We start from the raw sequence: 26,483 nt of genomic DNA, 5'->3' as shown, positions 1-26,483 counted from the left end.
ACAACACAGATGAACACTGCAAAGAACTGCAAAATTACAATAATGTTTATCACTATTTATGATAATATGAAGGGCTCCAAACAAATAACTACGAGTTCAATTTTCTTCAAATTTGGTTAAGTAAGATTCTCTAAAGATTATCTTTCACCGGCATTTTCTTACAGACTATATTACTTCATGGTTTCTAACCTATGACTATTTTTTATTACTACATTCCTATTCTATTTAAGCCTCTTCAAATTGTAAGGCTAGAATACACTGGGTACAAATGCAACATGACAAAACAGTATTATTTTATTCTGGCAATCTCATTTTGATATCTTTAAAAAGAAATAAAAACCAAATGGGGAGCCCTATTTACCACAGTAATACATAATTTCAGAATAGGTAACTATGAATTGTCTGGGGTTTTGTCTTGTTTTTTGTGACAAGGATCGAATTCAGGTCCTTGTGCTTGCAAGGCAAGCAGCGGAACCACTGAGCTAAATCCCTGGCCCCTCAATTGTCTGTTTTTACTTCACACATAAGAAATGGTAATTTACTACAGTTCAGAATTGAGTTTTTAAATAAGCCATTCCTGCTTATCACTGTGGTGTAAGGGGCAGAGGCTGACTAAGCCGCGAAATAAAGCTGCCTGTTGGCCTTCTCAGCTTTTTGTGCAGCCTAACTGAAAAGTACTACTTTGAAATTTCCTGCTATTCACCTATTGGCTGGGACTTAAGCTTCAGGTGTTTAATTTCTTGGTCTTTTTCTTCAATAGCTTGATGAAGAAGGGCTTGTAATTCTTTCTCTTTCCGAACCAATTCTTCCAGTAATCTGCAGAAGAAAATTATATTGGTTGATAGGATAATAAAGTTGGAGCCAACACTCAGTGATCCTCTAGAAACAGGCTTCTCAAGCTACAGCAGGCACAGACACCCCTGGGTTTTACAGAAACAAAGACAGTGCTCCAGTAACTCTGGAGTGAGGCTGGAGACGCTGCCTGTGTAACAAGCGCCCAACAAGCACTGATGCTGCAGGACCATAAACCACCTCCCACCTCTAGTAGCAAAGTCACCCCACCTTCCTTTCCCCTCCCGGAGCGAAGATCTAGAAAACTCTGTGCTTCTGAGCAAGGATTCAAAAACTTCCATTCCAGATGGTCTGTCAAAATCTTCAGAGGCACTGTCCTACTTTTCACGACCACAGATGTCAAAAATATAACTGTGGGATATTAACAGGCTGATATTTTGCACGTATGGCCCCTCATAGAAAGTAGGTAAATGTGGATATGTCATAATCAGTGCAAAACATAAAGGTAATCACTTTTCTTTAACGATGGAAATTGGAGAAATAAGTAAGGTTGCTTAGAATGTCTAGCATATGACAAGAGCTCAATAAATGTTGCGGAAACCGTGGTTCTTACTACTGTTATTTTATCCCCTGTAGAGGTGGCTAGGGTTAGTGAAGTGGCTAAAAGGATAGCTGTGTTCCTGGTACATTCAATTCCTAGTCAGTATCTGATGCTTTCTCCAAAACAATAAGGAGAAACTATAATACCCATAACATGGTTCTTGCCCATGGAAGGATCATTATACAAGGGAGAGCCAACTGGTAATGTACTCACCTTGTCCAACAGTGCTTCCTGAGGAAAATATTCCATATTAGGAAAAGAGATATGGTGTTGTTTAGAAAAATATCTCTGAATAACCTGGACTCAGAATCTTTATATATATATATATACATACATACATATACATATATATATATATATATAATATATCTAGTAATTATACACACACACACATACATACACACACAATTTGTTTTGTTTCATTTTTGAGACATGGTCTCATTATGTAATTATGGTCAGCCTTGAACTTGGTGTGTAGCCCAGGTTGGCCTTGAACTCACAATCCTCTCTCTCCTCAGGGACTACAGGTGTGCACTACCACACCCAGTTTTTAAATCTATCATTATTAATGACATTAGGAAGATAAATGATCATTTACCTATAGCTCTTAACAAACTATCTTTGTTTCATTTTCTGGCTGACAGATTTGACTCAGTAGTATGTTCCATACAGTTTATTTCTGCTCCAGGTAACATGCTGTGAGGGTAGCAAGATACAAATGAAAGCTATGTCTGGGCTGTGTCCTGGCTCAGCCTTGCACTTCCTGTGTCAAACTCAGACAGATTACCTGGTGGCTCTGGGCTTCAGTTTGCTCATCTGTAAAAAGGAACAGGAAAACTCCTGGAAAGGATTACCATGATCGTTAAATGAGACGACACAGGTAAAATGCTAGGCAGAGCCTGAACTTTAATAAGGACTATTGTGTGTCCTGCTTGTAGCTTCAAGATCCGGAAAAGAGTCTTTACAGGGCTCATTTTGGGTTCCTGTCCTGACACCAAAGCTCTACCCATTCCCACAGCACATAAAGAAGAGGAACTTACGAAGGAGGTAGCAGAGATGGGACAAGAGTAAAACACACCTAGGAGAGGCAGAGCAGGTGGGTTGAAGTCAGGTAAACAAAGACACCTGCAGAGTTAACAGGATGTGCAATTAGATGGATCAAGCAGCATGAACTGACAACAAGAGCAGGAAGCAGGAGGCTAGAAGATTTTCTACTCCAACAGGAATGACAGTCAAAGAAATGGATAGCAAGTGCTATAAGGATTTTTAAGTTGGCAACTTTTTGGTTTGGTGCATATTTTTGTCCATCTTGCTAATTTTACATGTATGAAATAATGATGGCACATTCTTACTGTTTTCTCAAAGAAGATGGGGCAGTTTCTAGAATTTAACATATCTAAGCTGCATAGCTCCTCTTAATTTTAAAACCAAACTTAACACTGGAAGCATTGATAGTATTGATAGCCTACCTCATTTGTCCCAATCCAGCTCTTAAGATTATTTAAGTATACATCCAGCTCATCGATTTTAATTCTATGTTGTGTTCAGTTAGCAGGGAGATATTTCATAATGAGGGTACATGTCTAGAAAAGCATGGCAAGGATTTACCATGAGGTCAGTTTTTTTGTAACTCAGAAGAGTAAGGCTGGTAAGGTAGGTGGCTATGCAACTATACAGACTTGCAGGATAGGAAATCACAACAACTAATCAGTTCTTTCTGGGTTAGGTTTTAATAATGTTCCTGCCTTTCCTTTGTGTGAAGTGAATTTTCAGAACATTTTATGTGAGCCATGTTTTTATTAATAGAAATAAAATATATATTCTAAAGCTATTTTGTTACTGTCTGCCATTCCTTTTTTCATTGAGTTTATTGGTACTTTTAAAGTATACAGTACAGTTACATTCATCATTGGGATCCTGTACCTTAACATGACAGATCTTGGTTCTCATTTTTCCCCTTACCCCTGCCCTCCCTCCACCCTCCCCTATTTACAAAGACTTTGTTTCCATTTTTTCTTTTTCTCATATTTTTTCTTTTCCCTTATTTCCTTTCTGCTACCCTTTGCACCTCCCCTACACTGTTAGCCCTTTTCTTCCTGTTTCACATTATCAATTATAGAATTTGGATCTTATTTACACTTTGAGTTTTTCACACCAGAGAAACTATTAGGTATTTACACACTATTAGGTATTTATTTCACTTAAGAGTATGGCCTCAATATGCATCCATTTTCCTATGAATGACTTTAGTTTCTCATTCTTTATGGCTGAGTAGTATTCCATTTAATAGAAAATCATATCCTTATCAGTGATCATTCTATTTTACTTTTTTTCTGTACTAGGGACTGAACTCAGGACCTTGCAATTGTGAGACAGGTGCAAATTATCAGCTTAAGTTATTATTATTATTATTATTATTATTATTATTATTATTATTATTATTATTATTATTTTGGTACTGGGGATTGCACTCAGACCCCTACACTTGCGAGGCAGGTGGTGAAACCACTGAGCTAAATCTCCAGCCCAGTTTAAGTTATTATTAATTATTTGTGGTGCTGTGGATTGAACCCAGAGGTCCTTGGTCATTTTTATTTTTTATTTTGAGATAGGTCTTGCTAAACTTCCTATGCTGGCCTTGAACTTGAAATCCCCCTGTGTGTACCCCCATGCCCAGAATATTCTTAACATGAGACCTACAACCTTTCCTTAAAACATACCCACATTTCCTCTAAATTCATTTTGCAACACATATGCTATTATATTTCAAGTACTATTCAACTGAAAATTACCAGGAGCAATACAGACATGTCTGGGCCCTGATTTCAGTGGCTCAGTGCTTGTACTAAACTAGTGCCTTTTCTTCAAACCCTGTGTCAAGCAAACATTGGGTTTCATCTTACTTTTCTGAGGGTGGTGGAGGAGATGTGGGAGACACTACCAAAAAAGTAAAAGGTGGCCAATAATCCTGTAGATTTCAGATTTAACTGTAAATATGTAGAGGAAACACATAAGTGTGTGGGCTGTTAGGGAAAATGTAGTTAGGTACTAGAATAATAAAGGAAGATGGCAAAACCCAGTCTTCTCAACAGAGGTGGGCAGACTTGAAAAGCAGGATTCCAGCTGGGGCTGAGAGAGCCTCACAAGAGAAATGTGAAGATGTGAAGAAAGTGGCTGGAGAAGAACAGCCTTGGGGACAGCTGATGGCACAAGCACAGGGACAGAAGGCAGTGCCAGGTGATGAACAGAAAGTCAACCACATGGGCAGAGAGAAAGGAACAGAGTACACATCCAGGCTGCCTTCAGAGAGGCACGTCCTGTTGACACAGCCAGGGTGTGTACACAGACGGTTTCGGGGCCAGGGAAGCAGATAGACCAGCTTTTTAGTAAACAAAGCAGCTTTATTGTCTGTATAATTCTGACCAGAAGCTGTGGGTGGGGAGCTTTTCTACACAGTACTGCAGGTATCCAAAAAAACACCTCCATGTAGTACTAGGCAACAGAGAAAACTAAAGAGAAGTGACTAAAGGTAGCACCTACCGTGACAGACAGGTGTTAAAATTAGACTACTGCTTGAGAAGAGCAAGAGTGAGACGCACCAAGATTTACATAAAGTCTCAGAAAACACCAAATTCTTTGGTCCCAGGTAGAAAAGATGGTAGGCAAAGAACAAGATTCAGAGGATGATTGGGATATGGATGTCAGAGAGCTAAGTTCCCTTTATTAAAAAAGACAGTTCTATGCAAACCAGAGATAGGTATATATGGATTTACTTGATCATAAAACCGAAATTTATGTTCCTGAATACAGAATGGGCTTTAACTGTTTGGCTTTTAAGCTTAACTTTAAAAACCTAAATTTATGATTAGAAGTCAGATATTTTTTATTTCCCTAGGGAACAACTAGAATTTTCATCTAAGACTTCTAAATACTTAAATAAATTTTATTGATTCACCAAAAAAAAAAAGAAAAAAAAGAAAAGAAAAGAAAAGAAAGAGAAGGTTTTCACTATAAACCCAGAGCCACAAAATCAGTTTCCCACTTGTCAACAGTAGCTGGCACAGGAAGCTGTAAGTCATAGATTCAGACCTTGAACTGTGTTAACATCTGCGAAGAACAGGAAGTATTTTACTGTTCACTTAATAACCTAATCGTGGATTCTATGCCACTAAATTCTCAAAGACAAATTGAACTCCAGATATGGCACATTAAAAATAGAATAGAATCATAAATATGGTCAACTATCATCAGTTCAAGGTTTTAAAGTACAAAGTTAATTTTGTCCCTTCAAGCACAGAATCTTCTTCTCCCACAAGAAGCTGATATTCCAAATCCTGGGCTTGTGAGAACACAGGCTTTCTGTTCTTTCTTTCAGTTATTGGAAAGAACATGCTGCTCCAAGTCTGTGCATAACCGAGGTTACAGCCCAGTTACTCTGCAAATTTCAGTGCATTTGGAAATGAAGCAGCAAAGAAACGGAGCTGGGGAAACCTTGAAGTGGTAGAGGCAGAAGGGGGCATTTGGAAAAAGGGTACTAAAACCAAGCTCTCCGCTTTTATAAAGAAAAGCATTAAGTCAAGTTAAACGAATGGAATAGAGAAATTATAGTTTGTTCATCTGCTTTGGGGGTCCTGGAGATTGAACCCAGGGCTTTGTGCACGCTAGGCAAGCACTGTGTCGCTGAGTTATACCCCCAGGCCGGCAATCACATTTTATATGATCTATGGATCCAAATTTTAAAGTATGGGTGGATGCGATATAGAAAATATAGAAATAAAAGAACCAGCCTGAGCCAGCATATTACCTATTAGTTTCTATTTTCATCCTTCCAAGCTGCACATTCAGTGATCGGTGAGCACTCTGGGAATCATGGGACACAGTGGAGCTGAGTGTGCTCACCCCTGAGGTGGCCACAGCATCTTCAATGATGGCCTGGGGTCTTCGGACTGTTTGATTGGAAGGTGGTTCCTCATGCTCATCCTCTACATCCAAGTCTTCTGGATCGGCAGTGTCACTCTCTGATGCAAGGCTAAAATGTGGCCTCAGTTCTGTTTGGAATAATATCAACAATAGCGTTAATAAAATACAACCAATTGCCTTCATGTCTTAATATATGAACATCAAGCTGGCGTGGTGGATGGTGCACCCCTGTTGTCCCCGCCCACTCAGGAGGCTGGGGCAGGGGGATTGAAAGTTCAAGGCCAACCCTGACAACTTTGTGAGACCTTGTCTCAAAATAAAAAATAAAAGAGTCTGGGAATGTAGCTCAGTGGTGGAGCACACTGGTTTCAACTGTGTATAAAAAATTGATTCCCTTGCTCTCAATAAAGGATTTATTGAAAACTATTCTTCCAAAAGAAGTGAAGATAGATTTCTTCTGTACATTAATTCAGATTTGTTTTCCCAGTGGATTTGTAAAGTTCAAAGGCTACAGAAACTCAGAAGGATCAAACTGAAACAAGAAAAACGCTCACATTGTGGGCAGGATATGTAGGGAAAAGGCTAAAATCATAACGAAAGGTAATGATGTAAAAACTCATTGAAAACACTGGAAAATCTCTTGTACAAGTTAAATCCATTTTTAGGTTGTATAAGATCAGGCAACTATTAATTTGCTCAAAACTAGAAAACTAAAATATAGAGACCATATAGACAGAACTAACTATAAAGAATGTTCCCCCATCCCGTAACATTGAAAATGTAAAGGAATTCAGGGCAGATGCTAAGGATACCACACCTGCGTATTACTAAGACTGTCTTTCTCTGACAGTTGAGTCAATTTTTAGTGTGTTTCCTACTCTAACCTGTTGTCCAAGCATTGAAATTAAAGTGCAAAAGTTCTAAGTCTCCAGCTTAAACACACTGGACGAGTTTACCTGCAGAATTTGGATGCTATGTTCCCATAGAAAAAGAGTATATGGTCACAAAGTCCTCACCCATGTCCAGGAAAAGGAGTGACATTTAGCACATAAGAGAAACCAGCGTAGCAGAAATACTGGGCTTTGATACCACATGCTCTGGCGCATGAAACTTTTACTGGGTCACAGACAAACTCTCTCTAGAAGAAAAGCGATGGAAGGCTCCAGCCCACTGCTGCAGTGTGGCCACCATGGCCAGGTCATGGAGGGCCTGCTATCCAAACCCTCTCGCCAACTCTCTGCCCTCACCTTACTTGACCTGGGCACTCTATCTCCCCCCTAGATCTTTGGCTGCTGCTTCTCTTCCTCAGTCTTTTTGGCTACTGCACTTCCCTGAAAAGCTGAAATTCCACCTTTGCCTTTTTGTTTTTCCTTATTCCCCGTGGATGAACTCATCATCCTCTGTGAAGTCAAGTGCTTCTAGTATGTGACAACAACTTTACATTTCTGGTGCTCATCTGGTTACATCCAGAACCTTCTGGATATTTCTGTTGGGCAGGAACCTCAAATTTAATAATCTGAAGAGAACCCATCATTTTTGCTTATAACAAGAACCACAGTGTCCTTTGGGGCCAAATTTATGTAGCTCTAGATTCCTTTACTTCTTTCTCCTAAATTAAAAAAAAAATTATTGTGATTAAAAATGCATCACATAAAACTGACTGTCCTAACCAGTGTTAAGTCCTATCTCTAGGACTTTCCATCTTCATAACTAAAACCTAACATCCATCCAACAGTAACTCCCTATTTTCTCCCCCAATCCAACTTCTGAAAACCATCACTCTCTGTTTCCTTGAATCTGACTGCAGAAGGTTTCACATATAAATGGAATCATATAACATTGTCGTTTTGTGACTGCTTATTTCACTTTGCATAATGTAGCATGCATCAGCATTCCCTTCCTTTCTAAGGCTCCATACTGTCGCATTTATCTATCACTTTTTTTTTTTTTTTGGTTTTTTGAGACAGGGTCTCACTATGTAGTTGAGACTGACCTGGAACTCACTATGTAGCCCAGGCTGGTCTCGCCATCCTCCTGCCTCAGCTTCCTGAGTGCTGGGATTACAGGCGTGCGCCACCACACCCAGCTCTATCACACTTGTTTATTCATCTGCTGATAGACACAGGTTGCTTATACCTCTTGGCCACTTTGAAGAGTGCTGCTCTGAACATGGGTGTGAACATAAGTGAGATCCTGTTTTTAGTTCTTTTGAATGTGTATGTGCAGAAGAAGCATTGCTGGGTCACATGGTCATTCCATCCATCCTAAGCTTTTTAAGGAGCCATCGCACTGTCCTCCCCAGGACTGCACAACTTTACACTCCACTGGCACCGCACAGGTCCCCAGTTTCTCCACAGCCTCACTCTTGGCCTCTTCAGTCTAAACGAGCTTTGCTTCCACCTTGCTTTCTGCTCTACCCACCCCCCATCCTATTTCTTTCACTTCCTAATATCGGTGTAGCAGGAGTGACTCCAAATCAGACGTTTTGGTTTTATAAACCCAGTACTTAGTATGGTATCAGAGATAAACATTAGGCTCTTTAAAAAAGTTGTCAGAATGAAAGTTTTTCTGTTGGATTTAGAATGTAATAAAATAATGAAAAAAACTCATTTTAAAAATAACAAGATTGTATAATTCTAGATAAAATTAAAAGGTAAAATTAGGACTTTAAGAAACTCCTAAAGTTATTGTTTCTCTTATGGTTTCTAAACTGAAATTTTTTTCAATAATTTTTGTTTTGTAGTCCTCTTGAATATAATCTTACCTTTGGAGAGGAAAAATGACTTTGATGTTTATTATTATTATTTTATTTATTTATTTATTTTGGTACCAGGAATCGAACTCAGGGCCTTGCATTTACCAGGTAGGCGCTCTGCCACTGAACTACATCCCCGGACCTATTACTAGATTTAAAAATCCCCTAAACACTACACTTTTAAAGTTATCATTTTATATTATGACAAAAAATTATCTTAACTAATTTGAAAGTAGAAAACTGGAAGTGAATGAAATGCTCTGGTATTTGGATCTTTCACAACGGTTCACTGAGTATAGAAGATCAGATTAAACACGATAAAATGTCAGTGAAAGAGATTGGGCCTGGTCCCGAAAGGGACATTAATCAAAAGCAGAAATGAAATACACAGGAGAGCCCCAGGAACATTGCTGTGGTTTATGTCAAGATGTCCTCACAAAGCCTCAAGCATTCCTAGGTGGGGCTTTTGGGAGGAGACTGAACATTAGGATCCACACTCATCAGTGGATTAATCCTGATGAGTTTATAGCTAACCGTGGTGTTGGGAGGTGAACCTTGGTTGGAGGAGGAGATGGTCACTGCAGCACGGCCTGGCAGGGCCTCTTTCCCTTTCCTCCTTGATTGCTCTCTGCCTTCCCATGCCATGCCACGAGGTATTTCTCTCCTGCCATGCAGTCCTACCTTGGAGCCAGCTGACTGTGGACTAAAACCTCTATCAACCTATAAGCCACAACAAACCTTCCTCCTTTAAATTGTGGGTGTTGGATACTTTGTTCCAGCAATGAGAAAGTAACTAAAACAAGGACACGCAGAAATTGAAGTTGCAAGTACAACTTAATACAGCTAAATCTATCTTGCATGTCTCGGGTATAGACTTGGTTCCATATGTCATTCACATGTGCATTGTGATGGTTAATTTTATCTGCCAACTTGATTAAGACATGGTTTTGGGGTGTGTCTATGAAAGTATTTCCAAGAAAGGTTAGCATTTGAATCAGTGACCTGGGTAAAGATCCACTGTCACTGAAGTGGGTGGCACCATCTAATGCACCGAATAGCCTCAATTCTTGTCTCATCTTGATCTGGGCCTGCCCTATTGTCCTGCTCCTGGATTCAGTGCAATGGGTTCTCAAGCTTTCAGTCATGTTCTGGGAGTTATACCATGAGCTCCCAAGGTTCTGGGCCTTTGTACTTGGAGTGAACTATACCATCAGCTTTCCTGGTCCTCCAGTCTGCAGAGAGCAAAGCATGGGGCTCCTCAGCTTCCACAATCACGTAAGTCAATTCCCACAATAAGTGTCTTCTACACATTTCTCTCTCTCCCCCTCCCTCTTACTGGTTCTCTTTCCTTGAAGAATCCTGAATTCCCCTAAGTCTCTACATATCATATACATCCTTCCTTGGAAAACCTTGAATCCCATAATGAGTATCTCTATGTGTATATATCTTACTGGTTCTATTTCCTTGAAGAACCCTGACTAACACATACAGCAACTAAGAGTGCTAAGGAGTAAAGTACACTTGCAGTGACTAAATCCAGTGGTGGTTTACACTGGACAGATTCACTGCAGATTCACGCAGGCTGAAGGAACTAAGTGAGGTTCTGGAAGAGGAGACAGCTTTGGCTTCAGGGTAAGGGGGAGAGGTGTGTGACAGAAGGAAGCTCTGGTAGTGGCTCAGAGTGCTACAGGGAGAATGGAAAGCAGAGTGGACTCTGGGGAGAGCCACAGGTCAGGGATTCAGGGGACCTGTCATGAGTGGATGGCACTGAGCCCGCGTACGGGCAGGTGAAGCTGGGGCATGTTTCCAAACCAGCTCCCACACCCACCCCAACCCCAAAGGTTCATTCCCTAGAAGGAACTAGACCAAGTTTCAACACAAGGTACTACTGACGCCAAGCAGGATCACACAGCTTGTGAGTGCGGCATTTTACACCTGCATTAAGTTCCAGGCTTGGTGTGGAATCCAGCGCTGCTGATTTTACGTTAAGGGGAACAAGGGGCACATGCTTGCTTCTGACTAACAATTGGTGGTAGGGTCCAGAGCTCCACACAGCTGTAAAGACTACTGCTAAGGCGAGTCAGTTCCCTCTCAGCACGGTCATCCTTATCTCTACGCTCAGTGTACCTCCATCCGGTCACCCGCAGCCAAGGGCTCTTGGGAAGTAACAACAGATACTTAATGGTGCCAGTGATCTAAAGGGTGGTTCTTACTGACAATGAGAAACTAGTCTGAGAAAAGGAGCCCTAAGGGACTTACACTGAACTCTCTGTTCTTTGTGCTCTTTTTGGAAGTAAGATTCAACACTTGTGTTTCGTTTTGTTTTTTACTTTTTATTTTGAAATAATTTTAGCAAAATCACAAAATTGTACAGATTGTTACCTTATTTCTGTCAGCAACTTGCCCTAACCTTTACTATCTATCTCATGTACCTTTGGCATTATCATCAAAACCAGGAAATTAACATTGATAATATTAACAAATCTACAAGCCTTACTTAAATTTCACCAGTTTTCCTATGGATGATCTTTTCTGATTAAGAATCCATCCCTGCAATTAATTCCGGGTCTCCTTAGCCTCTTCCAATCTGACTCGTATCTCTGAGTCTTTTCCAACTGGGGACTACTATTTCTCTGCCACTCATGACCTTTGTGCTTTGGAGGAGAGCTGGTCATATATTCTGTGCAATGCCCTTCACTGTAGGTTCACCTGATGTCTTGGAAAGAATGCAGAGACATGTTGCTCCCTCCCAGGATGCCATGTCAGGGGGTCACTATGCTGATGTTATATGTGATTGTTACCTTGATCATGTGGTTAAGAGGGTGTCCGCCAGGCCCCTACATGACCAAGTGACTGTTTTCTGTTTGCAGTTAGTACACATATTGTGGGGAGATACTTTGAAACCATTCTACTATCCTGTTCTTGCTTCGTTTTGTTGCTGTTTTCTGAGATATGGTCTCGCTATGCAGCTCAAGCTCGCCTTGAACGCCCTATGTAGCACAGGCTGACCTTAAACTTCGATCCTCCTGCATTGGCCTCCTGAATGCTGAGATTACAGGTGTACACCATATTGGCCTCTCATCATTCTTTTCTCTAGTCACGTTAGCAGATACGGATGGTCTTTGCCTGCAATAATTATGACTTTTGTGTTTGCCTAATGTCAATTTTCTACTTCCCTCATTCTTTCAAGTGGAATTCAACTATAATGAAGAGCTGAGCCTTCTCTTCTGTACATTTATCAGTGTATTTATCTCAGTCTATTTAAATCCACCGGAGGTCTGGGTTTTGAAGGCTTGGTTTCCAGCACAGCACTACTGGGAAGCAGTAGAACCTTCAACTTGGGAGGCCTGGGCCTTTGGGGGTGTGTCCCCCGAGGTGATATGGGACCCTGTTTTTCCTCTCCTGTCTTGCTTCCTGGCCATAAGGTCAGTCACTCTGCTCTGCCTCACAGTCCCCCACACGACATGCCACCACAGCCCTAGAGCAGAGGGCCAAGAACCATGGACTAACAACTCTAAAACCGAGCCAAAATAAACCTTTCCTCTTTACATGTTGATTACCCCAGGTATTCATTATAATAGTGACAGCAAGCTGACCAACACAGGGCCACATCCAACTATTTTTTTCTTTCATTTCAGTTTATCTCATTTTATTTCTGAAATTGTGCTAGCTTAGATGGTTATTGGAAGTTCCTTCTAGTTGGCTCGAGGATCCTTTCAATAAACCCCCATCCTTTTGATCACTTACTTACTTTTGGCATCACAAGATGTCCCAGGCTCACCCTTTATCTCCCGGCCCCAGTCCTGGGAGAGATCACTTCTGCAGGGACCACATTCCTTTTATTGAAGGATTTTATTGTTTAGAAACCAAGATCTGGGTCATCTTGACAGACAGATAGAGGAGCTGTATATATGGACAATGCCGTTTTCATGTTTGTTGTTTTCTCTAATGTGTCTCTTGAAATTTGATAAGCTAATTGCAGAATTTTTATCATCTCAAAAGAATTTTTATCAGGGGCATTTGAAGGCAGTCATTTTTAAATGTAGTCTTTTGGTATAACATAGTCTTTAAGGGTATCTGGACACCTGTTAGCTGGCACTAACAAGTGCCTGAATCTCTTCCCCTTGCTCACATGCCCACCATTGGTGAACTGGTGTATGGTGTATAGTCACTCCCTCTACCCAGACAACAATACAAACAGTGAATGCTCTCTCCAAGTTATTCTCCAAATGTTCGGATTTCTCTCTTTTCTTTTCCTATCTTCCTTCCTCTCTCCCTCCCTCCCCCTTTTCTTTTTTGATGCTTTCAGATAGCAACTTCAGTCAAAACCAGAAACACCTTGGGGCCTCAAAGAAACCAGTTTCAAGGGGACTGGGATTTAGCTCAGTGGTGCCACCACCTGCCTCACAAGCGGAAGGTCCCAATTTCAATCCCTGGTGCCAATAAATAAAAAAATAAGAAACCAACTTCACAGTGGAAGGACAAGCAACTTTCCTCAGCAAACACTTCCCATAAAGAACACGCCCTGTAGTCTGCAGATGTAGCTCAGTGCTAAAGCACTTGCCTCACATACAAAGGCCCTGGTTTTCTTCTAAAAGAAAAGCAAGCATGTTGCGCCCCCTGCACGGATGGCAGTGCCCACCATGGCCACTCACACAAGGAGACCTCTGCTCCACATTCGCCCCTGGGCCCTCCCCAACGTCACAAAGTTTCACCCACTGTGTGATTACCAGCTACTTTTGTTTTTTCTTTTTTACAGTGCTAGAAATAGAACCCAGGGCCTTGCACATGCTAGGTCAGCACTCTAATACTGAGCTATATCCCCAGCCCTTTTTAATTTTAATTTTTTTTTTCTGGTACTGGGGATGGAACTCAGGTCCTTGTGCTTATGAAACAGGCATCAGACCTACTAAGCTAAGTCCCCGGCCCAGTCCTTTTTAAATTTTAAGACAGTCTCACTAAGTTGCTCAAGCTGGCCTCAAACTTCTGATCCTCCTGTCTCAGCCTCCTAAACAGCTATTTTTTGCTTTTCAACTTTCTGTTTTTGAAGAATTTTAAAATGGAAATGTTGCAAAGACAGTGCAGGGAATTCTATATTCCACCCGCAGGGTTCACCTTAATATATCTGACATGAATATGGTATGTATGTTTTAAAACCAAGAAATTAACCTCACACAATACTGTTAATTAACTGTAGACTTGGCTCTGATTCTCCCAGCTTTTCGCTAGGTTCTTTCTATGTGAGGGTACCATGCTGCATTCAGGAAATCAGCTCTAAAAAGAAAGTTTTTGAAAAATTAAATGATCAGATCATTTATATGCTATTTCAAAATATGATCCCTCTGTCTTTTACTCATGTGGGTATCCTTAATTAAGGCTATTATGGTATTTAACTCATGCCCTTTTGGTGACATATACCTATTCCTTTTTTTTTTTTTACCTATTGTGTCTTTATTATTGACTTCATAGAGCATGAAATTCTTAGGTTCATATTCAACTGCTAGTCATGCATTTCAAAGCCTCTCTAGAATTTTTCTAAGTCATGCAAATTTCCACCCTAATTTACTATAATCAGTTGAAACTCATTTATTCATTATTTCAAACAAGTGTTTATCAGGGGTTACTGTTTTCATGGCACCATGATGGATGGTAGATTAGGTACAAAATAAAACACCATCAGAGGGCTGGGGATTTAGCTCAGTGGTTCTGCCACCTGCCTCACAAGCACAAGGACCCAAGTTTATCCCTGGTACCAAAAAATAAAACAAGAAAAGATTTATATCTGTAAACACCTACATTTTGGGCTGGGGATTTAGCTCAGTGGTGCTGCCACCTGCCTTGCAAGCACAAGGACCCGAGTTTGATCCCCAGTACCAAAACAAAACAAAACAAAACACTGTCAGAACTCACTGAGGGTAACAGCCATTCAGTTTGAAACAAAACCAGCTACAAATCAGGGTAAGGGTCACAAATGTGTTAAAATCCCTTCCAAGGACAGCAAATAACCCAGGGAGCCCACGCCCATTTTTGACTGGGTTACAGGTAAGGACACTCTGAGGAGGGACCTTCTGAACTGAGACCTGAAAATGCACAGGACGGGTGGGGGTGGGGGGTGAGGGGTGGAGGCAGAGGCCAGGAAAGAGAACAAGTTTGGGGTTATTAGAACTTCTGCTGGTACTCCTTCTTACATAAGACATTACTGCTGGGTGTGGTGTTATCCCAGTGCTGGGGAGGCTGAGGCAAGACAGTCACCATGAGTTTGAGGCCAGTTTAGACTACATAGTGAGTTTGAGGCCAACCCAAACTATACAACAAAAATTTTTTCACAGATGTTTGATATAAAGATCACTAGCAGTGCCTTCACTCAGAAGTCAAACAGGGTATTTTGAGAGGAGAGAATTCTGCAACTTGCAAAGGTTAACCTGCACTTAAAAATGTGTGATGCCATTTGTAAGTGATTTGAATTTTATAATACTTCACATTGATCTTATCCTCTAAATTTTATAATAAAGGTAAATATTAGGACAATACGTTTCATAAATATAAAATATAAATGTACCTGACTATATAGAAATCTATTTGTCTTTGTTCCATGTCTTACCATGTACACACAGGGTTGGAAGAGCTCTTTTTTTTTGTACCAGGGATTGAACTCTGGTCCTTGTGCTTGCAAAGCAGGCTGTGGAACCACTGAGCTAATCCCCCGGCCCCTGGAAGAGCTTGACTTAAAATTTTTTATTAATGGATAGATTAGCAAAACATTTTTAAGGTTTTGCCTTTGAGTGTGAACATACTTCTCACTCCATAAAGCATTGTTCCCTCAACACCCCTTCTGTATCCTGCTGCCAATAAAGCTAAGGCTCTGTCCAGACCAGTGATTTCCTAATCTGTCTGTGAATCAGAGACCAGGGAGCTGTATTAAATTCAGATTCCTGTAGGTGGCGCACACATTTTTTTTTCCCTCATTGAGTTTATTGGTACATTTTAGGTATACAGTACAGTTACATTCATCATTGGGATCTTGTACCTTTACATGACAGGTCTTGGTTCTCATCTTTTCCCCTTGTCCCTGCCCTCCCTTCACCCACTCCTCACCTCCCCATTTACACTTTATTTCCATTTTTTCATTTTCTCCTATTTTTTTCTTTTCCCTTATTCCCTTTCCCCTACCCTTCCCACTTTCCCTACACCTTTAGCCCCTTTCTTCCTATTTCACATGGTCAGTTATCTCATGATAGGATCTTGAGTACTATTATAGTTTTTCACACCAGAGAAACTATTCGGCATTTACACACGTGTGACTTATTTATTTCACTTAGGAGTATGTCCTCAATATGTATGTATTCATAGGAAAATGGATACATACTATGATTGTTAAAGATAGATGTCAGTCTAAAGTTTAGAACAAAGGAAGAATGGGAAAATAAGAAAAGGAAGACACAATCACTCACAATGACCACAAAAAGAAAATCCAAAAGAAAATCCGTTTTTCTCACATTGTCTTCTCTAAATTAATAAAAATTATTTTAACATAAACTGTATTTTAAAAAAGTAGAAACTCTTCAAGTAACTAAAGATAATACTCTAAGGCCATTTTCACAGCTTTTTTTGTTGTTGTTTTAAATGCCATTACAGCCAAATTAACTCACATTTGACCAAATATTTCTAAAACAGTCCAGCAACACACAATGGAGTTTTCCATTCAGTATTTTAAGCACAAAAAATAGGCTATGTTGCACAGAGCATTTTTAGGCCATGAAAATATTCTGTAGGACACTGTACTGGTAATACCTGTCATTGCACATGTCCAGATTCATAGACTATATTACACTAGTGAAAACAATGGACCTGGGGTGTTAGGATGTGTTGGTATAGGTTCACTGATAGTAAACATGGCACTCGAGTAGGAGCTGATATCAGGAGAGGCTACACATGCGGGAGTGGCTGGTTTATGAGTAATCTTGTCTCTCTCAATTTTGCTGTGAATCTCAAACTTCTCTAAAAGAATATAATTTTGCCTAAATATAGTTGTGCATACCTATAATTCCAGCAATCTAGGAGACTGAGGTAGGGGAATCACAAATTCAAGCCCAGCATGGGCAATTCAGGGAGACCTTGTCTTCAAATAAAAAATAAATAGAAAAGGCCAGAGATATAGCTCAGTGAAAAGGCCCTGGCTTCAATCCCCAGTACTGCTAAATGAACAAATGGATGAGTAAATGAAAACATAAATAAATAGATAAATGAATAAAATATTTTTATTCAATATTCAATTCCTGGGTCTTATCTCCAGCAGATTCTTATTCATTTGGCTTGCAATGGGGCTCTAAAAGCTGAAATTTTAAAGAACTCTTTACATTACCTAATATACTGGGAGGTGTGGTGTCACGAGTAAAAGATGACATAGGAATATGTTTGTAGGCACTGACATACACATATTGAAATGTATATTTATTTGGCTTACAATTTCTTCCTTTTTCAATATCCAAACATGCTATCTACTTATTTGTTTGCTTGCAGTGCTGGTGACTGAACCCAAGGCCTCACACATGCTAAGCAAGTGTTCTACCATTGAACTCCACATGCAGCCCCAGACAATCTCTTCAGAGACAAAGAAGCAAGTCTGTTACATATTGTAAACATGGTGCTTGACGTACCATTGCTCAGACTGTATGCACTAGGTTGATGTGATGTGTTGGCTCAGAAATGGGTTTTTAAAATAGATATAGAAAATGGTAGACAAATAGCAAGGTAAAATATGAAAGCACCAAATATTTGTGGAGTAATTAAACATTTCTGACCTGGAACCAGAATGGTAATGGCTGTTTGTACAGCCTTTCGGATGATGCTGTCTAAGGCGAACATCCAGTGTGGCTTGATGTTATGATTCCGAAGAACTTTATTGACCTGGAAAAAGAGTTTCATTTAGTCTTCTATAATTTTTAATTGCCAATAACCCAGCATATCCAAGTACTTGGATGAAGTTCTATCTACAAAAATAATTAAAAGATTTCCTCACCTTGAATTTCAAATAATGTATAGCACTAGAAAATAAATTAAAAATTACCACTTCAAATTAAAGTTGAGCAAGTGTCATGTAGGCAAATAAGTTACTTCCATAGAAGGAGGTATGGTTAAACGAGAATGTCACTTCTTTTGGATTTAATATATGCAACTGCAATCCACAAGTGCTGTTCCACACCTGTAACCCTGCTACTAAGGAGGTTGAAACAGTAGGATTCCCAAGTTCAAGGCCAGCCTGGGCAACTTACCAAGAGCCTGTCTCAAAATAAAATTTAAAATGGGCAGAGTAGGTAGCTCGATGGTAGAGTGCTTGCCTAGCATGTGCAAGGCCCTGGATTCAATCCCCAGTATTGCAAGTAAATATGCAGTGGCAGAATGGGTGGCAGAGAGGATAAAGAAGGAAGAAAAATAAACATCATTATTAAATGGTATGACTGTCATTTAACACAGCCAAGTACGTCAGCATACTCTGTTAAAGCAAGTAAGGGCAAAATTGGTATTTATGTGCTACCTACAGGTTCACCACAGTGCAGGGCCTGTTTCCTTCTCACTTTTGTTTATGTCTCTATCCACGGGAGGATCATCTCTTAGAATCTTCCAGAAAACCAGTTTGCGGAACAATCTTTGTGTAAGGGTATCTTTTCATAGTGACTAATAATGCTCTGCACACTAAATAGACACTAAAATAAATATGTGTAGTACCGTCTGTCTTTTTTTTTTTAATTGTAGTAAGGTACACATAATGTAAAACTTGCCATTTTAAGTGTGCCATTAGTGACATTCAGAAATTTATTGTTATGTTACCATTGTCATCACCTATCCATGGAACTCTTTTCTTCTTGCAGTACTGAAACTCTGAACCGATTAAATAATGAAGTTCCCATGCTCCCGCGACAATTCCTACAAACAACCTACAAAAAACATTGTACGTTCTGTCTATGAATCTGACACCTGGAGGTATCTCCTAGTAGCAGAATCATATATATCTGGCCTTTTGTGGCTGACTTCAGCACATCCTCACAGTTCATTCCTGTTCTGCTGTAGGGTAGGTTCCTTCCTTTTAAAGACTAAACAATATCCCAGTGTATATTCCCCACATGTCCTGTACAGCTGCTATGTGTGTTCATTTAAAACAAAACAAAACTCTATCTTAATGCTAGGAAAGGCTGTACTTAGCGACCTTAGCAGAAGCTGGAGATGGTGACTTGGCTACAATCTCATGTCAAGAGCTGGAATATGAATTGCTCAGGCCTGCCACTGGTCCATCTTCATCAAACCCCCCAGGTTAGAAAAAGAGTCAGTTTGGGCCAGGGATTTAGCTCAGTGGCACCAGGCCTGCCCTGAAAGCACAAGGTCCTAAGTTCAATCCCTGGTATTGGAAAAAAAAAAAAAAAAAAAAAAAAAAAAAAAAAAAAAAAAAAAAAAGAGTCAGTTTGTGGACTTCCCCCATCGTAGTTGCTCCTAAGGAAGTGAACCACAGGTTCCCACTTGTTCCTGGAATCCTTTCAGACTGAGTTTGTCCTGGTACTTTCACTTCTTTAAAGGATTTATCTGCTTATTTGACTAAAGGGAGTGACACTCCCTACCACAGTTTAGGTCTGGAGTGTTCTCCAAAGGCCATGTATTAAAGGTTGAGTTCCTCAGCCCATGGTGATACTGAGAGAGGTAGAGGCTTTAGGAGATAAGTCAGTGGGAGAAAGTTAGGCCACTGGGCTGTGCTACTGAAGAGGATGCTGGGATCCCAGCCGCTTCTCTCTCTTTGCTTCCTGGCTGCTATAAAGTGAACAGGCCTTCTAGGCCACATGCCCCTGTGATGAGATACCTGCTGTCACAGGCTCAAGGCAGGGACCAAATTACCATGGACTGAAACCTGTTAAACTGGGAGGCAAAGTAAAGCTTTCCTATCAGTTGATTTACTTCAGGTACTTGTTACAGTGACGGGAAGCTGATCAGAATATTTCTCTCAAGAGCCACACAGGGCTGGGGATTTAGCTTAGTGGCTCCCCGCCTGCCTTGGAAGCGCAAGGTCCTGAGTTCGATCCCTGCTACCAATAAAATAAAATAAAATAAAAAGAGTCATACAATGTGGAGGACAGATCTTTTAAAGCCATGGCCTGCCCCTCATAGCTTATCACTGTATAATACATCACATATGGCCCACCCCCTGGATTCCTTCCCATCCTGGGCAGTGAATTAACAAAAACGGGGATGAGTGTCTGCATCTGACCTAGACCCAAAGCCTAGAATCACCATAATTATCAGGCTGAATTCTACAGCCAATTTGCTTTCCAACCTCTAGAATGGAAGCCAAATGTGTGCGCAAGTGCAAATCAGTTAAATTATTTCATTTTATCTGCAGATGCTTGGGTTTCCCTAGTTGTAGGGTAAGTACTCCTTTAGCATGTAGTATTAGCGGTAGGCTTTGCCAGTTGCTTTTATTTCTTATGACTTCAATCAAACCAGGACTCTTATCCCTACTCCCAGTATAACCCAAGGACTAAGTTCTTACATAGTGCCTCAGAATACACTAGTGGCTATTGAAGGATTTATAATTTGGTTTTAATAAATTAGGGATTACTAGATGTTCTAAATACAACTATGAAGATACTTCTATAGAGAAGCGATAAACACATTAGGAATGAATTAATTTTTGGATTAAATAAAATTATACAATGTGCTCCCATGTTTACACTATGGGCACCATGAAGAACTCTCTTATTTCTGTCTCCCACACCCTGTAAGGATCTTCTAGGGCCCCTTAAGTCATTTTTGGCACAAAGTCCCACAGATGAGTCTTATCCAAGAAAAACATAGAGGGTTTTGCATCAGTTTTGCAGAAGACTGGTTTCTAGTTGGTATTGCATAGCTACTCAATTTTAGAAGAATTCTCAGCAATTCTCATGTGAGTTAATTTTCACTCAGTGATGGTCTGTCCTGGATACTGGATACTTATGAAACAAACATGTTAAAAGTGTTTTGTATGAAAACCAGCGGGGAAAACTGGGGAAAATATTACTGGTTTTATTCAAAGGCGAGCGACCATTCCAGGGTATACTGTTAAAATTTTTCTCAATGGCCACTAGATGGCGTTTCATGTACAGTATTGCCTTACAAAGTACATGATTAAAGTGTTCTATGTTGCTAAAGCCACCAAAATAGTGACCCAGTATGTGATTTCATAACAAGAAAGTTCAGCCATGGAAGATGTTTATTCTAAGTTTTGCTATTTTCCATGGTGATTCAGTTTTATGTGTATCCATCTTTGGGAGATGAAAATGTACAAAATAATAAGTCTAATACGTAGAGGCAAATAGGCACATATCTCACATTGATCATCCACAGAGAATACAGTCCACAGAAATTATTGAGGAAAGAAAAGAACAAAACTTGTAAACCTTGTTTCTAAGACTAACATTAACAGATTTTGTGGGAAATCATCGCCAATATATCACACTTACCGCATCTTGGAAACCAAAGAGGACGACCTGCACTTGGCTGATGCCATGGCTGTCGAAGTCCAGCTCTAATTTCAGCTTTGACAGCGTAGTGGCTATGATCTTCCGGTCAGTAGACCTCACAAACTCTCTGAGGCTCGCAATGAGGGTCGTGATGTGCTCCCATTTTAGTTTCGGTTCTTCAGTGCCCTGTGAATAAACAACCCCTCAGTCGCTGTGTCGCATTGGTCATAATCAGTCATGGGCCTGCCATTCCCACAGCCCTCTGAGAGGAGATCTGGGCTCCAAAGTGCCTCCCATTAGAGGAAACACTGTGTCTTGAACTTTACAATTCCTCTTTGCCACTAAAACCACCACCAACCTCATGACTGAGGAATACTTACCCCAAACATTGGTCAGCTGCCGAGATATAGTCAGATATGCAAATCTTTGCTCAAACAGGGACAGGCTGAGGAATGAGGTTTCTGTTTTCAGAAATTTAAATTGGGAACTAAAGAGAGATTCAGGCAATGAGCCATGGGTTCTTCACTTCAAAGTCTGCCCAGGGAGAGGTCATTAAAACAGCGTCATGAATGTATCCAATAATAAGGAAGCAAGTGGGGGTAATGGAATTAAAATAACATAGGTCAGACAGAAACAGAAGTGCACACCAACAGGGCCAGTAACCGCGTAGCCATGTGCAAACTCCTGGAAGTTGAAGCCCCTTGGGTTTACATTCTAGTCTCACTCTCGTTAGGCTCAGCCAGGCCCCGTGCTTGGAACTCCATGAGTCTTGCTTCTCCCATGGTGTGTCTACTACATCACGTCTCTAGCACTTCAGCTGCCCTTCAAACCAGCCAATTCCTTGCAATCCAAAGGGGCCTATTTCAAACTTCATTCTTAACCATCAGTGAGGCAATTGGTGTAAGAATGGATCGATGGAGTTTTATATATTAAAAATACAATACAATATTAAACAAACTCCTTCTCCCAAATTGAATTTTTTACACTGAGAAGGGGCACATTGCTTCATAAAGGAAATATAGCCGAATGTTATTTATTCTCATATACCTTTAAGAAACAACAAGATTTGTATTATGATCTCTTCTATCTCATACTCTTACTGCGTGGTTAAAATTAAATTCCTCAACTGGGGTGTGAAAATTGCAATTTCGAGGATTCTATTAAAACAAAAGAGAAATGCATCAAGTTCATTTTCTCAATATATTTTCATTTGGGGCTCTGTCTCATGTGGATGTTTTCATGAGAAAAGATTACATTGAAAAAGCTTAAAAGCCATCATTAGGAGAATATTTTAAAATCAGACTAGGGACAATTATAAATTGTGTCTCTTTTTCCTCACCACAACTAAATTATAGTCACAGGCAAAATATAACACCATGAAAATATGTTCAAGAAGAAAATGGTAGTTAGTTAGAAACTGGAAGCCTATCTTAGTGAAAAATCAGTCTGCCAACCGTTTAAACAGCAAACATTTATTTTTGACATTAGCTCGTTTTCACAACAGCAAAAACATGTTGCTTCTGTTTTCTTGGTATGTACATCACTGTCTTACAAAGGAACACTCTCTCCCCTGGGAAATGCTTTCTGCCTCAGCTAATTTATCCACTTACATAATCATTACTTCTGTCCTAGCTCCTGCCTCTCCACGTTAACCCACTCGTGTGCCTTCACTGGGGAACATCTTGGTGGGGTGGGGTGGGGACCAAAGGCAGCATTTGACAGTGAGCTGTCCTGAGCACACGGGCGGCAGTCCTCTGCGAAGATCTTTTTTATTCTTCATCCTTTAAACTTCCTTTTTAAACACCACAAGTGGATTTCCAAAAGGTGGTACAGGTTAAAAGGGATTCTCATGGTTTATTTTTTTCTGAGGACCTTCCAACATCCACCTTTTGATTTTATTAGAAAGGGTAGATATATTAAAAAAAAACATTAAAAGAACTATTTCTATCTGGTTGTAGAAAAAGTTAGAGATTATATAACTGTTATTGCCTTGCTTAATAGTAACAACAATGCCTCATTTTCCGTGATGACCAAATCATCCACCAACTCAGGGACTCCGCATAGCAACCTGAGAAGGTAGAGTCCACAGTTTTATAGAGGAAGAAGCCCAGGCTCGGAGAAACAAAGCAACTTATCCAGACTGCACAGCCTTTTAATGAGGGAACCAAGCCTCAAACAAGCCCAAGCCCAGGCTGAGCCCCAGCTCCTAACCACTACATTCTTCTGCCTCATTTACTTGGCAAGAGCCGGCTTTAAACCCAGGTCAGTGCCTGCTCTGCCACCAAGTCACGCATGGCTTCCCGGGAAGGAATTCCCAATGGCCTTGATGTGCAGTCAGCAGGTCCCACACTCCCTGCGAGCACGCGGGGTTGGACGTGCGATTCTGATCCACAGTTTCTGGTTCTCTCTGGTGGCTCCATGCTGGTGCACCCAGGCCTGCCTTCTGAGGGCTGCTTTCAATGTTGTCTTTCATTTTCCCTTTTATAGGGAACATTCAGGCACACTTTCAAATCGAGGATGATCAACCAACTTCAAAGGTTAAGGATTTTAGGCCAGGGGTGTGACTAGACCAGTGGCAGAGGGCAGCATAGCACATGCAAGGCTCAGGGTTCAACACCAAAAAAAAAAAAGTCTGCATAGTTAAGGATTTTAGGCCAGGGGTGTGACTAGACCAGTGGCAGAGGGCAGCATAGCACATGCAAGGCTCAGGGTTCAACACCAAAAAAAAAAAAAGTCTGCATCTCAGCACAGTCACAGAAGTGACCTCTCTTGTCAGGCTCTAGGGTAGCCAAGGTAGCTGGAGCGACTGTCCAAAAGGGGATGAAGAAAAAAATCTCTAAACAAGCTATATTTTCTATACCATCTTTGGGCATGAGCACAAGGTTTAGGATTTAGGCAACTCCTGAGTTCTACCTGTTTCCGACCTAAAAATAAGCTAGAGGCTATAGGAGAGGCTTTCACTCCAAAGTGGGTAACAGAGAGTTCCTTTGCCCAGCACCTGTCCCCACCTGGCAAGGTACTTGAGCCCTCTGTGCCTCAGTTTCCTCATCTGTAAAGTCAGGGTACTAACACTTTAGAACTATCTTTACTTTAGAACTATCGTTACGAGTGTTAAATGAACAAATGTACATGAAACACTAAGGACAATACCTGGCCCATACTGTAGGTTTATTTTTTAACTGTTCTCCCTCCACTACAATGCCAACTTCAGTGGGCTGCAGATTTCTTTGTTGCTGTTTTTCTTGCTGTTCACTTCAGTAACCCCATCACATGGTACAGTGCCCAGCATCTAGTAGATGCTGAGTAAGTACTGCTGGAGGAATGAATGAACTCTAAGTGCTCCCCACTTTTAAACTCAGTTCCTCTTCTTTTTTTAGTCTATCTCACTCTCAGTGTTTGGATGACTACAGTGGGCTGTTGGCATCCTCAACACTCATCCTACCCCCAACTCAGAGGCCCAGCTATTCCTAATCCCACAGCACTACTTCCTGGGCCTGAGAGCAGTTGCATGACATAGCTTTCCTTAGGACTGAGCCTGGGTTTCCCCAGAAAGTACAGGTGGCACTCTTGTCAGTCCCCTGTATCAAGTGGCCTTATATGGGACACATATGGCCTCTGCCTCCTCCCGTAGGATCTAGGGGCGGACATTAGGGGTTTCCCAAGGCAGTGGTATGGGTATGTTCAGGCTCAGAAGGCAGCAGGGAGGCCTAGTACGGTTCTCAGGACAGACAAAAGCTGGGGCTGCACGGTAAGAACCAAGAAAGAGACAGCTTTGTTCCGTTTCCATCTCCGTAGAAGAGCAAAACAGGCAAAATCTTGGACTGAGAGGTTCTGACCAATTTGGCCCAGCCCCTCCAGCTGTATCACAGAGCAGCTGTTTTCCCAGCAGAGGGCAGGAAGAAGCTCCATGTGGCTCACAGTGATCAGGAAGGACAGGTGGCATCCTGCCTGCCACACACAGGTGGATGGGTCCTAGCCACCCACACGACTAAAGGATGATAAGTATCATGCCGGGGACCGAGCACGTCTGTGGAAGGCTCGTGTTCACAGGAGGCCTGGGCTTCTGCTCCCAGGAACTGAGGGAAACCCCGTTTCCACTGCTGCTGCCTTGAGGAGGGGATTCTTTCTCATTTCTGTAAGCAAAATCCAGGGAACATGTTACGAAGGCATAAAGGGCCAACCTGTGTCCTACACTCTAACTCCCAGTTGTGTGTCTGGAAATAGGATCTCTAAAGGGATAATTAGGTTAAGGGAAGCCGTGGGTGAATCCCTAACCCGGCTGAACCCATACCCTTGTGTCCTTGTAAGAAGGAGAAGACACACTGGGGTCTGCGCGCACACAGGAAAAAATGTCACTGGAAGATGGGGAGAGAAGGAAGCCACCTGCAAGCAACTGGGGAGGCCGCAGGACAAAGCAAGCCCACCAACAGCTTGGTCTTGGACTTCTAGGTTCCAGATCTATGTGAAAATGAACTTCTGTAACGGAAGGCACTTGGTCAGAGGTATCTGGTTATGGCAGCCATTGAGAACTGACACACCAGGGATCTAGCTGCCCCATCCCATCCAGAAGCCTCCAAACACACCACACACCTCATTTGTTGTTGCCCATCAACCTCCATCTGCATGTTGTGACCTCAGAAGCACAGAGGTTCTGCTGTGTTTGCACACGTTCCCAAATGCTCAGAAGAACAACGGACAGGCAGTCTCGTGCTAATGTCAGAAGTAGTAATTCACAGCTGGGTGTGGTGGCACAAGCCTGTAATCCCAGCACTTGGGAGGCTGAGGCAGAAGGATAGCCATGGGTTCAAAGCCTGTCTGGGCTACACAGTGAGTTCAAGGCCAGTCGGAACAACACAGAGAGACCTTATCATACACACGAGTGTGCGCGCGCACACACACACACACACACACACACGCACGCGAAGAAGAAATG

The 26,483-nt window shown here is 41.2% G+C and overlaps 1 protein-coding gene across 1 annotated transcript in view; it reads right to left on the bottom strand.

Annotated features, from left to right (window-relative positions):
- Map3k5 (mitogen-activated protein kinase kinase kinase 5) overlaps positions 1-26,483 on the bottom strand; it is a 219,957-nt gene that overhangs the window by 3,865 nt on the left and 189,609 nt on the right. The window contains exons 25-28 of the mRNA XM_010626667.2: positions 21,551-21,736; positions 17,870-17,975; positions 6,198-6,441; positions 704-816 (exon numbers count right to left, since the gene is read on the bottom strand). Coding sequence (XP_010624969.2) covers positions 704-816; positions 6,198-6,441; positions 17,870-17,975; positions 21,551-21,736 — 649 coding nt within the window. The remainder of the gene's footprint in view (positions 1-703; positions 817-6,197; positions 6,442-17,869; positions 17,976-21,550; positions 21,737-26,483) is intronic.

This window comes from Fukomys damarensis, unplaced genomic scaffold, assembly GCF_012274545.1.
Source record: "Fukomys damarensis isolate Sample0158 unplaced genomic scaffold, DMR_v1.0_HiC HiC_scaffold_14, whole genome shotgun sequence".
Taxonomy (NCBI): Eukaryota; Metazoa; Chordata; class Mammalia; order Rodentia; family Bathyergidae; genus Fukomys; species Fukomys damarensis.
This window is presented reverse-complemented; position numbering and strand designations above follow the sequence as displayed.